A 13,612-nucleotide genomic window follows, 5' to 3' on the forward strand; every position below is an offset into this window, starting at 1 on the left:
ATACATACATACATACATACATATATATATATATATATATATATATATATATATATATGTATATATATATCAGTGACATGCAGTGAGGTTCATTGCTGGTGAGGCACTGACATAGACACCATGCACGTTATTGGACGTACGGAAATTTCGCGCAGGCGTACAACGCTGGGGGGCAAAAAGACTAACCTTTTACATGTCATCCATAGCCGCGTTAACTCAGTGAAACTTAGAAATGTAGGTATTGATTTCGTGGTATGATCCACAGCAAAGTGATCTATAAGAATTTTGCACACAGAACAGAACATTTAGTCTGTTGTTGTAGTACGTTTTAGGCTTAATGTTTTATTAATAAAAAATTGCTGTGGTAGATTAGCTACCGCTCTATTCTACTGAATTATTTAGACATACAAACTGTAGCCCACAAAACGCACATTTAATAAAAAAAAAACAAACATCTTATTGCTGTCTTACCTTTACTTATCAATGAAATCCATGCACCGCTAATTCTGCACAAATATATCCGTTCATCCAAAGCCAAGTCTCTCCTTGGCATGTCTTTTCTACTCCGTTTGAGAATCATCAAACTGTCTCGAAGCAAAACTTTCAGCTCCGGTTGGTCTTCCTTTAGTTATTATCTCCTGTTTCAATTGAAAATCCAGTTTAGAAAACTGTTTAAGTGTAGAGATGTAGTCTTTCATGTTGATGTCGGAAGATATGAGAAAACAAATATATCGCTGTACTTTACTTATTTACTGCATGGCTAGCTCCATGGCTAGCTCACTGTGTCTTATTCTGCAATTGTGGAATCACAATATCTGGGATCATGAGCACCCCCTGCCATGAGGCAAGAGAACTGCCTGCCTCACCTCGAATCTGTTCTCTCCCGTTTCTGATCGCTCCTCCGCACACAAAACACGATACACACAGTTAGTGACAAAAAACACTGTACATTATATACATAAGCTAAATTATGGAAAATCAGTCCATATATTAAATGTTTTTTAGCCATTTTATTGCCGGCGTACAGGCAGGAGGAGCATGCTCCCATAGAATGGCAGCCAGTGCAGTTAGCGAGAGGTTGCGCAATCCCAGGTGAGGCTCAGCTCGCTGCTGCCTCACCGGCTTCGCTTCTGAGCATTTGAATGGAAAAATGCGAAAATCCAGCGATTTTGAAGACAAAAATAATCAGAATTGGTTAAGCTAAGTAAAAAATAGATACTTTATAGTACAAACCACAGGGTGAAAATAGCAATATAAATGGTTTTATTATTATATATTATTTTTCCATGATGACAGATGAGGCTCTGCCTCACCTGCCTCCCCTGACCACATGTCACTGATATATATCAGACGCAGAAACAGAGACTCACAGGACAGAAACTGAACACAGAAACATATATATATGTATATATATACACACACACACGTGCACACACACATACACACACAGGGATGCACTGATTGCCATTTTCAGTCAATACCATATATAATAATATTTTTATCTGAAATGTCATTAGATATATTTAATTGCTCTATATAGAGCAGGAATATTGCTTAGTTGGTAACAACTATTAACTGCAAACATGCAGACCTGAGCCAGTGGGCTGATCTATCAGTCAAATCTCTCTCACAGTACAGCAGAAGAGGACAGTGGGTGATTTTTTAGACGTTTGCTGAGGTAAATAATATCAGTGGATAAGATTGGCTTCACATGTAAAAATCAGCCAGTCACCCATCTCCCAAAATTGCTGCTGATTATTAACTGGTCTCTTTATCCATGCTCAGTTTGAGAGATTGCTGTAAAGCTAACGACACAATGCAAGCGATACAAGCTGGTTGAGGAGGGTGAATATACTGCAAGTCAATGACTCGATGCAATCTGCTGGGCTTCCTTAGATGGTGTCATGAACGGCGAGTGAGGGGTGTGAGGAGAGATGCAGAGACTCAATTTGAAGAAGAAAATGATGAATTTAATGAAGACGCTCAAAACAGTCCCGATCAGGCAGCACGGCAGAAAGATAGCACACAGCTAAATACCGGTAGCAACGGAAAAGACTGAGGACTGAAGTGAGAGCTATGCCAACACAGGACTTGACAGTGACGTACACATGACGTTAGATGAGGAACTGACGAGGAACACAGACAACAGGTGGGACTAAATACACTGGGAGGGTAATCACAGGAATGAGACACAGGGATCAATCAGCGGGGAAGACGCAGAAACAGAGACTCACAGGACAGAAACTGAACACAGAAAAACCTTAAATAAATACACAGAAACGTGGATCATGGAAGATGGAAACACAAAGCACTACTATGAATAATTAATTGTTTAATAACTAGGATCAATTGGAATCTATGTACGATTTAATAGAAATTATTTTTTTTCAGGTGCCTTGAAACAACATTTGCTGTGAATTGGTGCTATATAAATACATGAATTGAAACTTCTGGCCATTGAAGACTCAATAGTTAAAATACTGAACCCTAAAGTTTAAAAAACTTTAAATGACTGGTCAATCTATATTTCCACTGTTTACTGGGTTTGTGTGGCAACTCATGTGGCGCTGCTGGCTTAAAGTATGATAGTAGGCAAACCTTGACTTGTAAGAGCAAGTACTAGAGTCTTCAAAGAGAGGAAGAGCCAAAGTTGTACTCACCTTTGCAGGCAGCTGCAGCGAGTCACACAATGTCACAAAGACAGATGATGGAGGTTGTTTGTCTAACCCAGTGGATCCCAACCCTGGTGGTCAAGGGCCAACCACTGTCCTGCATGTTTTAAAAGAAATGAAATGACATCAGACTTATATTCACTCAAGGACACTTTACAGTGAAATCAGTCATTCCCATTCACGCACACATTTGCATATCGATGATGGCAAGCTAGTGGATCACAGCCACAGCCCAAGTGCAACATGTGGCTACACTTGGTGGATCAACCCGGCGACCCACATGTTGCAGGACAAACTCCTTGGTTAGGGGGTCAAGGAACAGAACAAGATCCATCCTGCTATTTCCATGTCAAGAGTTTATGATAAACGATTTCTGCCCCTGAGTGTTTGAGTGTAGGTGTGATGTTGATGTCGGACTGGGTTTCTCCTGCCATTGGCTCACTGAAGCAACAGCTGTGGTCGTTTCTGGGAGCCTCTGTGCATCTTTGATAGCTACGGGTTCCAAAAGGTGTTGAACAGGTACAACTCAGCCTGCGGAGAATGAGCTATGGTGGTATCCATACTCGTACCGAAAACATGGGGCCACTGTGCGTGTGTGTCAATGACTGAATAGTTCTGAATGTTGTGTACGGTGCTTTGGAATCCTCCAGACAAGATAAAGCTCCATACAAAGTATAGGCTTTTTACCTGTTACCATGGTTCTCACTACTTAATGGAGTTAAAGACACAGATTCAAAAAGAAACTCTGTTATTCTTGGACTTGCCTCTCTTTCTTCAGCTGGCTTAAAGTATGATAGGCAAACCTTGACTTAACCAATTACAAATGGTTTCAACACAGCTGGCCCATGTCATTTCTCTGGCAGGCTATAAAAAAACCTTATTTAACCAAGTTGGTATCCACTTGACTTTTTCTTTTAGAAAAATCACTAATACACATTTTTTTAATCAAAAAAATACCAAAAGTCTTTTCTTACAGTATTTTCTTACAATCAAATTTGAAATGAATATCCTGATTTTTGTTTTTTCTTCTGTTCCCTCTTGAGAACAACTGAGGTGCACAAACAGCAAGTGGCGATGACGACACCACAGAGTTAACTTTCATTAGATATTGCTCTTGGATGTCTTGTATTTAAAGCCTTCATACAAGGAGATCTTTGTGACCAGGCTGTTTAAAACTATTTGCATTGGAACAGAACCAGAGGTTATTAAATTGCTGTATTTCATCTGAGCGCCTTCATTGGACTTATACTTTGTATTTTATTGAAATAATTCAATTTTTGTTGTTGTTGCGGTTTATTATTTTAACACAATGCACTCAATGAGTTGTTGCATCAATTGACTAAATCATTTTATTTTCTTTAACAGAAAAATGTCTAATAACAGCTCTGTTGCTGTTGGCTCTTTCCAGCAACAGATAAGCTTCCGTGTTTTGCTTGTTCAGATTTTGGTGGTTATGTTTCTGTGCATCAACATGTTGCTCATTGTGACGTTTTTCAAAAAGGAGTGCTTCCACACCAGCGCTCGGTACATTTTGTTTGCTGTGATGTTGATGTCAGACAGCTTTGTACTTATACTTTCTAATCTTATGGTGGTTGTAAACTTTCTTCAGTTCACCATACAGGTCTGGTTGTGTACCGTCATTTCCATTGTCACATTGCTCTATGTTATGGCCACACCTGTGACTCTGACAGCTATGACCCTGGAGCGTTATGTGGCCATTTGCCTGCCACTGCGGCACTCGGAGCTCTGCTCCACACGCAGGTCAATGCACTGCATCCTCGTCATTCACGGCATCAGCTCCGTTCCCTGTTTACTGATTCTCTCTATATTCTGTGCAACAGCTTCTTTTGATCTCTACCAACAAAAGGCATTGTGTTCAGTGGAGATGTTCCTTTTGCAACCGTGGCAGCGCCACTTTAGGTCTGCTATAAGTCAGTTTTACTTTTTGATCATGTGCATAATCATAGTTTTCTGCTATATTCAGATTGTCAAAGTGGCCAAAGCTGCATCTGGAGAGAATAAACAGTCGACACAGAGAGGAATGAGAACGGTGATTCTTCACACCTTCCAGCTGCTGCTCTGCCTCATCCAGCTGTGGAGCCCGTTCACTGAAGCTGCTGCACTTAAAGCTGATGTTAATTTGTTCATGGACATCCGATACTGTAACTACTTATTATTCAGTCTCGCACCGAGATGTCTGAGTCCTCTGATTTATGGGCTCAGGGATGAATTTTTTTTTCTTGCACTTAAAAACAATATTTGCCTCAGATTTGATACAAAAAACACATTCTAAATGGTACTAAGGATAATGAGTACAAAGTGTGAAAGTAAGCACAGAAAGTCATTTTTACTCTATTCATATTTAAAGCATCCTTTGTAAAAAATTATGTTTAACACAAATGTGATGTCTTTTTTTAAAAAAAAACAAAACAAAAAAAAACAAAAGAACAAAACAAAAGATTTGTTGTAACTTCTAATAATGTTTTACCTTGTTTTATATTTTTTTCCAATGCCTGAAATTTTTCTTGTTAAAAGGAAAACATTGTAGGAAAATATGACTGAGAATGCACTGTAATCTCTTTTGTATAAAAAAAACTGTATATTTCTTAATCTTGGTAAACTTCGACACAAATCTTGCAGATTAAAGTTATGATGATAAGGTTCACTCTGTCTTTTCTTTATTAAGTTGTGACTTCTGTAATATAATTAGCAGAAGTCACAATAGAGAAAAAATAAACTCATAATTGAAAAATTTTCAATCAAATAGTCTGTTTTTGTTTTGTGACCTGCTCATAGGCTCAGTTATGTCTCAACCTTTGCTTTGTCACCAAGATCAAATCATCACAGCTTCGGGGAAATGTGAAAAGGCAATGCATAACTCAAAAAAGAAAAATCCCCACAACAGTGTTTCTATACTTTTTAAAATATCTTTTTATTTTTTCAACATAACAAAAATGATCAACATAAAAGCAAAAACAGACCTGCTACAGTAAAACATCAGCTTTTGTTGTTCTCTTTCTCCATACTCACTGATGATTTAATCGTGGAAACGGCACGAATCAAATAAATAACTTAACAAGTGATACAGTAGATAATACTCCAAAAATTGCTATTTATCTTATTTATCTTCTTCCATCTTGTAAATATAAATATATACAATCTATACAATGCTACAAACTCCAAATGAAGTTAAAGTGAAGAGAAAACAAATGTTTAATAGATGAACGTTTCAGAAGAAAATTAATTGCACTTTGACATGTTTCTGCTGTGGTTGACTCAGTCCTCCCGTAGATAAGCCTCATGCACTTCATGCTCCTCGCTGCCCTCTAGAAAAGCTGAATATTCGGCCATTCTCTGGATCTCCTCCACTTTAGTCTCGGCCAGCTTCTTATCTGCCTCTGCTGACAGTTTCCGTGCCTCCTCCACTTGTGACTGGGCCACCTGAATATTTGTTTGGACCAGGATGGACGCCTGATGGGCTCCTGCATAATTAGAGACCCAAACATGCACATCATTTTCTGAACAATATGGAAACGGTAAAAAATAAATGATAAATATTTGAGTACACTGCTCTAATTTCCCTCACCTGAGGAGTATGCTGCCTCAGCTGCCATTTTAGAGAGGTTGACAGCATTAATCCAGGTCGAGTCATAGTGCTTACATTCATTCAGTCTCTCAGCAGCCTGTCAGGACACATACAAGAAATAATCAATATAACAAATCCATGTTTTTGCAAGAAACAAAAATGTTAGAAGTGTATTCAGATCTTTTTCAAACACCGTTTCTCAGGCCTACCTCTGAACGCCAGCCACTGATCGCCCGCAGGAGGGACTCCTCCTCTGATGGACTCATCTTGCCCAGCGATGCAAGATATCTCTTTTGGAAAATGATGCGTGAGTGCACAGCCTTTTGAAAAAAAAAAAAAAAAAAACATATTTAATATTCCTGTGACGAATTAACTGCAACAATTTTGATATTTTATGCAAATGCAGATGAACATGTACCTTCGAGTAATCTGTCAGCGCATCGGTGAGAGCCAGGGTGGCCTGAGAGAGGAAGGAACTGGAGCTGTCTGTCAGCACTGAGGCAGCTCTCCTGATCAGAGAGTTATGGGAAAGATCCTCAACCTGCTGCAAAAAAGAAAAGAACATTTGTTTTAATATTTTTCTTCTTGTAAGGTACAATGGATTGTGTTTTTTTTTATTTTTACAGTTTTTACATTGAGTCTTTGACTTACCCAAAGCCCATGGCCGACACTTAATGAGGCCAGGCTAATGTGAGTCGGGTTTGTCATCTCTCCAGGTTTCTGAACTCCAGACCTCCTCTTCTCAGAAGTACTGCAGAGGAAAAAGATACAAGAAACATTTAGAGATCTAAAGTTATAGACAACAAATAAGAACTTAAATTGCTACCGTTTCCTGTTTACAAAGTAACTTACCTGAGGTAGCGGATGCAGGCTGCACCTCTCCTTTGCAACAGGGAAACCTCTTGGTTTCGCACCAGTCCTCCTGCAGCACGTTTTGCACACGCTGAACACTGACGAACGGCTTGCATCTTGAAGAGTTTTAGTTTAGCTGCTCTAGCTGACTCTTTTTAAGATTTGTTGAGCGATAAGTGCTGATTTTCTGTTTTTAAAAAAGTTAAAGGAAGTCCTGCTCACTTATTGATGGCTTGACTTTGTAGAATGAAGAAAAGAATCCAGAAAGTTTGAAGTCTGTTGAGTGAGTGCTGACAGTTCCACCCTTAGGATATTTATAAAGCCTCAGCCCCTGTTGATTACGTAAAAGGTATTGATCTGTTGACGTTGCTTGCAAATGTACGTATTTGGCTTTATCTAAAGTCCTACTGATACGTGCAGGACAAAGAGGCGGACAGTGACAGTTTGGACAACACTTTCCCTGTTCGTTGTACTTTATTCTCTGTGCACCTCTTGTTGTTGCACATGTGTTTAACGGTATGCTAGTGTTGGCAGAAAAACATTTGATCAAAACTTTAAAAATAATTTAATCGTGTCGTCGTAACTAAACTCTCCCTTCATTCTGATATTCAATAGAAAAAGAATGTGCTGATTTTTTTCAAGGAATTAAATATAATTAAAAGACCTCATTGGGAAAACAGGAAAAAATAATGAATAAAATATATTTAAAAAAACGTGAAGAAAATATGGGGGTTTTTTTGGACTGTAACAAGTGCTCTGGTAGGTTCAGGACATGTGCAATTAGACAGGATGATGTAATAGTATAAGAATATCAACATTACACAGGTATCTCAATTTGACCAAAATATGACTTAAGCAATTATGTAATGAGGTTATCTGTCCTCAGTCTTCTCTGATCATGGTGGGTAAAGAACCTTCTGTCATTTGTGTCCAAATAACACAAAAGGTTGTAGAAAATATGCAGAATGACAACATTAAATTAGGTGTTGAGGTTTTATGATCATAGTTCTAATGAAATAACTGGGTTAAACACACTCACACATACAGTGTGTAAAAATATATTTTTCTTTCCATCCCAACCAACAATTGTTTGACATTTTTTAAGATCAACGATCAAATACAAATCTGCCAGCTATGAGGGTTATGTTAAAATAGGAACCAAGTGCAGGCAAAACTGGAGGCCAAAGTAAAGTGAACGTCTTTAATAAAATAAACGTAAACTTACAGCATCAAAACAAAGAGAAGGCAGGAAAACAACAGACCAGGGAGCAGGAGGGAATGGAAGAATCCAGCAGGGAATGGAAAATAGCAAACCTGGTTACCGGGGAGTTTGAAGACTGACAAGATGCAGATGGTTGACTACAAACAGGATGCAGAAATACATCCAGAAATATGAGAAACAGAACACCCCAATAAACCAGAAAACTTAATACAGAAGCAAGAACAGATATGGCAAGAGCTTCAAGATGATACTAACTGCTGAATATGGCAAGACTTGTAGAGCAATAATGACTGAAGGAACTTAGTGGAATATGGAAGGACTTAATAAAGTAAACAAAAAAGAAAATGATCTAAATCAAACACAGAAGAAAAACAAAATGCAAAAACCTCAGAATCGCAACAAAGACAAAATCAGATATTTTGTCCTTACATATCTGAAGTAAACCCTTTTTATCTTTGGGTTTGCCATAAATAGTTGATGACAGAAGTCCAATGATCAACTCAGCAATCAGTTCATTCTCATAGATTTCATTCCTATTTATAAAGAAAAGCCTAGTTTTAATAAGTAGCTAAAGCGCCTTATGTGAATATGTTGATCAAAAAGTTAATTGTCATTATTTTAACTATACAATATATAATGTGGAGATAAATAAGTGAAATTGCAACCTCTGTTAAGTTCAGGGTTTTAAAAAACTTTACAGTTTCTAAGTTTAAAATCAAATCAAATGTTTTTAACATCTGAGCTCATATTTACAATGGTTTACTTCACATATTCCATCATATTATTAATAAATAAAGTGGAAAANACCTGAGGTAGCGGATGCAGGCTGCACCTCTCCTTTGCAACAGGGAGACCTCTTGGTTTCGCACCAGTCCTCCTGCAGCACGTTTTGCACACGCTGAACACTGACGAACGGCTTGCATCTTGAAGAGTTTTAGTTTAGCTGCTCTAGCTGACTCTTTTTAAGATTTGTTGAGCGATAAGTGCTGATTTTCTGTTTTTAAAAAAGTTAAAGGAAGTCCTGCTCACTTATTGATGGCTTGACTTTGTAGAATGAAGAAAAGAATCCAGAAAGTTTGAAGTCTGTTGAGTAAGTGCTGACAGTTCCACCCTTAGGATATTTATAAAGCCTCAGCCCCTGTTGATTACGTAAAAGGTATTGATCTGTTGACGTTGCTTGCAAATGTACGTATTTGGCTTTATCTAAAGTCCTACTGATACGTGCAGGACAAAGAGGCGGGCAGTGACAGTTTGGACAACACTTTCCCTGTTCGTTGTACTTCATTCTCTGTGTACTTCTTGTTGCTCACTTGGAGGTTGTATCCCTGCTTTAGTTCAGATCAGGCCTAAACAATCCAGCATTACCAAGCCCAAGTTTGTAGACAATATGTTTGATGCCAATCTAACGCAAGTAATTATGCCTTGCATACAGTCCCTTTTAGAACATGGCCTTCATCTATCAACATGTATGCAATCCCTTCAGCAACTGGCCTTCATCTACAAGATATATATAGTTTCACACAGAAGTTCCAAATGTGTATATAGAAACAATAGTGATGTTAGGAACAACAGTAATTATAACATACTGCACAAAATTATAAAATAAAACTAGTGCACGGTTACAATAATAGATATAATCATGAGTCAAGAGATCCCAGCTGAGTACGATAACTTTTATAAAATTTATATAATGTGCTTACCCAGACATGCAAAATGAAAGTACAATCTCAGTGTCAAGTCACAGGTTCCAACATTATCTAATCCTTAGTTTCTGTTTCAAATCAAACCTTTTACATTTAAATCTAATCTCAGGTTACCTTGCTGCAAAGTAAAAGAAAAGGTGTTTTCTAAGTGCCACTCATTGTTCAGTCAAGCCTGAATTGCAAATTGAATTCAAGTGAAAACAATACCACTGGGAATAAATCAACCAAGTGGCCTTTCAAGGCATTGCTGAATGTCGTGAAATTAACTTTTTTGTTTGTCTTTTTTCTGTGTCATTTAATGTATAACCAAGAATCCTGTTGATTTGAAGAGCGTAAATTTTGTCTCCCAGCCAAATATAGTTCTGTTGTTTCATTCAAAGTTCAGATGGAGAAAGTTTGCTTTGGACAGATTACAGTCCAACCCCTGTCCATCCCTTTTTACTGACGCAGAATGGACGTAAATAGCTGACGAAACCCAGCAAGCACTCTCTAAACTCTGCTTGTTTACCAAACGGGTTAAGTCTTTGGGTTAAACCTTCAGGTTGAACAACTAAGCCCAAGAGATTTATATTAATCATTTGGAATCTTACAACTCAAGATTTACTCTTCAACTGTGGGGGATTTACCAAACTATCTACTTCGGATCTTTCTTGGCAGATTGTATCACCTTCTTTCAACCCTGGAATCCTGAGCTCTGATCACTGACCTCGATGTAGCTGTGCAAGAGGGTGACACTGGAAAACGGCCCAAGGAGATAATGCAATGCACCAAATATAGCACTTTTTTGTCACTTCAGTGCTTTTTGAAATGTTCTAGAGACCAGGGTACACTCTCAAACTTTAATGTTTCAGTCACATTTTTGACCNTAATGTGGAGATAAATAAGTGAAATTGCAACCTCTGTTAAGTTCAGGGTTTTAAAAAACTTTACAGTTTCTAAGTTTAAAATCAAATCAAATGTTTTTAACATCTGAGCTCATATTTACAATGGTTTACTTCACATATTCCATCATATTATTAATAAATAAAGTGGAAAACATGTTTTAACTAAGAATTGTGAATCTGCTTTATTTTTTTTCATTAATTTAATAAAGTGTAGTCTCCTATATATAATTTTTATTTATTTATTTATTTATTTATTTATTTATTTATTTATTTATTTATTTATTTATTTATTTATTTATTTATTAAGGCAATATGCATGTCAACCCACTGGTCTGGTCTGACTTTGTCAAATCCACTTTTTTCTACATCTAACTGAGAACAGCCTGATTTGTTTCCTTTTTCTGTGTCATTTAATGTTTAACCGAGATCACTGTTGATTTGAAAAGCATGTTTTCTGGCTCCCAACCAAAAATACGTATGTTTTTCCATTCAGAGGTCAAACGGAGAAAGTTTGCTTTGGAAGGGTTACAGTCCAATCCCTTTTCACTGACGCAGAATGGACGTAAATAGCTGACGAAACCCAACGAGCTGCTCCCTACACTCTGTCTGTTTACGAATCCGGTTAAACCTTCAGCCTGAACAACTGAGCCCAAGTGATTCACGCTAATCAGTTCAAACCTTACGACTCAAGATTTACTCTTAAATTGTGGGGGATTTACCGAACCATTGTGCTTGCTCTCTATCTACTTTGGATCTTTCTTGGCTGATTGAATCACCTTCTTTCAATCCTGGAACCCTGAGTTCCAGGATTGAACTCAGGGTTCAATCCCGAGGTCACTGACCTCGGTGTAATTGTGCAAGAGAGTGACACTGGAGAATGCTCAAAAGAGATAATGCAGTGCATCAAACATACCCCCTGTTTGTGTCACATCAGTGTTTTTCAAAATGTTCTGTAACTTTTCAACTCCTGTCCAGAGACACCCAGGTCCAAGCTCAACAGGGATGGAGCCAAGACTCGATCCCCCAGGTCACAGCAGCAACAAAACAAGACGAAGGCAAAAAACAGTGTGAAAAGTTGAAAAAATTGAGTATTGTTGCCTTCTCTATATACTCAAGATTTTTGTGATCAGTCCAGACCAAGAAGGGGTGTTCTGTCCCCTCCAGCCAATGTCTCCACTCCTCCATTGCCGTCTTCATGTTCATAGTTTCTTTCTGAACAGGACAACATTCTGGAAAGAAAAGTAAAGGAGTGAAGGCTATTGTTCTTCACAGCTCGCTGAGATCCATCTCCAAAAATCAACTGGCAGTGAGGATGTGGTAGTGTGAGGTCAGAGACAGATGTGAACAGGTCCTGTAGACCACTCAGGCCTTACATTGTTTGATGCAGAGGAGCTGAAATGAGCTGAAGCCGCAAATGAACTTTTTGTAAAAATTTGCAAAATCAAGGAATCTTTGCAGCTGCTTATGGCTAGAGGTTGTGGGCCACTCAGTCGTGGCACTAACTTTAACTGGAGCCATCTTTACCTTACCCTCAGAAATGATCAAACTAAGGAAGGAAACTGTGGGTACATGAACATCACCCTTTTCAGTCTTGCCAAGGAGTCATTGGAGCACTTGCTTGTCCTGTCTGCTCACCAGAGAATAAAGTCATCATCAAGATAAACAAAGGCATCTTGAGAAAATCTCGAAAGACATAATTTACTAGGGCCTGAAAAAAAGCAAGTGCAGTCAATTCAATAGGCATTTCTAAATACTCATAATGAACACTGGGTCTATTAAAAGCAGTCCTTCACTCACCTCCTCATACTCTCACTAGATGGTAAGCAAGTCCAGCTTTGTGAACATTTTAGCACCATGCAGCAGTTCAAGAGCTGTGGAGAAAAGAAGAAGTAGGTCCCTGTTCTTTACTGTGAAGTCATCAAGGTCCTGGCAGTCAATGCATGTGCAAATTGTCTTATCCTTTTTCTCCACAAGTGAAAATCAGCATCTGCAGGAGATGAGGACGGTCGAATGATGAATAATTTTTCTTTGCCTCCTAACAGAGAATTTAATCTTCCCCTGGGTGGTGAAGTACCAGGCAGAAGATGGATGGTATAATCTGAAGGGCGATGCTGCAGCCATACAGTGGCTTTAGACTTGTTGAAGACCTCACAGAGAACTACTCCAGGTACTCTGGAGAGGTCAGGGCAATTCACTTGGTCATTGGTAGCTTCCTTAGAAGAATTAATTGTATCTGAGGAGGAGGAAGGGTCAGAAGCTGAGAAACCACTTTTTCTTTCTACAATCCATACTCCATGAGAAAATCCGTTCAGATGCCCAATCCATCTGGAAGTTGCTTGGCCAACCAGAAAAACCTGTGTACTCTGCTCACTTATGTTGATTTAATTTTCGTGCAGTTTGTTGTACGTCTGAGGGTGAAGATGAAGAGTGTCAAACTAACGTTCACCCATTTTGTCTAATGAGCCCAAGACCAAGACAGAGACCAAGAAAAAGATCAAGAAAAAAACAGATCAAGTCAGTTTTTGTCTCAAGACTGGTCTACAGCCATTCAGCCCTGTAGCTCACACCTCAGTCACAATTTTCACTGGAGATCATCGGATATGTTATGTTACATGAATGAATTTTGTTCAGGCTACCAATCTGAGATGAAAAGGTTAAACTAATTAGTGAGATGCAGGCTACTGACAAATCTA

At 38.4% G+C, this 13,612-nt stretch overlaps 2 protein-coding genes across 3 annotated transcripts; one reads left to right on the top strand and one right to left on the bottom strand.

Moving 5' to 3' along the window:
- The first annotated feature begins 3,997 nt into the window (after positions 1–3,997).
- Positions 3,998–4,998, top strand: LOC103148557 (nociceptin receptor-like). The gene has a single exon (XM_007567382.2). It carries the CDS (start codon positions 4,042–4,044, stop codon positions 4,963–4,965), a length of 924 nt encoding a protein of 307 aa, XP_007567444.2. The 5' UTR covers positions 3,998–4,041; the 3' UTR covers positions 4,966–4,998.
- Positions 4,999–5,586: 588 nt separating this feature from the next.
- LOC103148515 (diablo homolog, mitochondrial-like) lies at positions 5,587–9,277 on the bottom strand. 2 transcript variants are annotated; one of them, XM_007567321.2, is made up of 6 exons: positions 7,111–7,424; positions 6,910–7,009; positions 6,677–6,802; positions 6,468–6,578; positions 6,259–6,355; positions 5,587–6,154 (listed from the first exon to the last, which is right to left on the bottom strand). In XM_007567321.2, the coding sequence occupies exons 1-6, from the start codon at positions 7,224–7,226 to the stop codon at positions 5,949–5,951; spliced, it is 756 nt and encodes a 251-aa protein (XP_007567383.1). In that variant the 5' UTR covers positions 7,227–7,424; the 3' UTR covers positions 5,587–5,948. The 2 variants fall into 2 exon arrangements, with proteins under 2 accessions (XP_007567383.1, XP_007567384.1); XM_007567322.2 differs by lacking the exon at positions 7,111–7,424 and adding an exon at positions 9,140–9,277 and having other exon boundaries at positions 5,862–6,154.
- Between the last annotated feature and the right edge of the window lie 4,335 nt (positions 9,278–13,612).

The sequence above is a fragment of the Poecilia formosa genome, unplaced genomic scaffold, assembly GCF_000485575.1.
Source record: "Poecilia formosa unplaced genomic scaffold, Poecilia_formosa-5.1.2 Scaffold207, whole genome shotgun sequence".
In the NCBI taxonomy this organism is placed as follows: Eukaryota; Metazoa; Chordata; class Actinopteri; order Cyprinodontiformes; family Poeciliidae; genus Poecilia; species Poecilia formosa.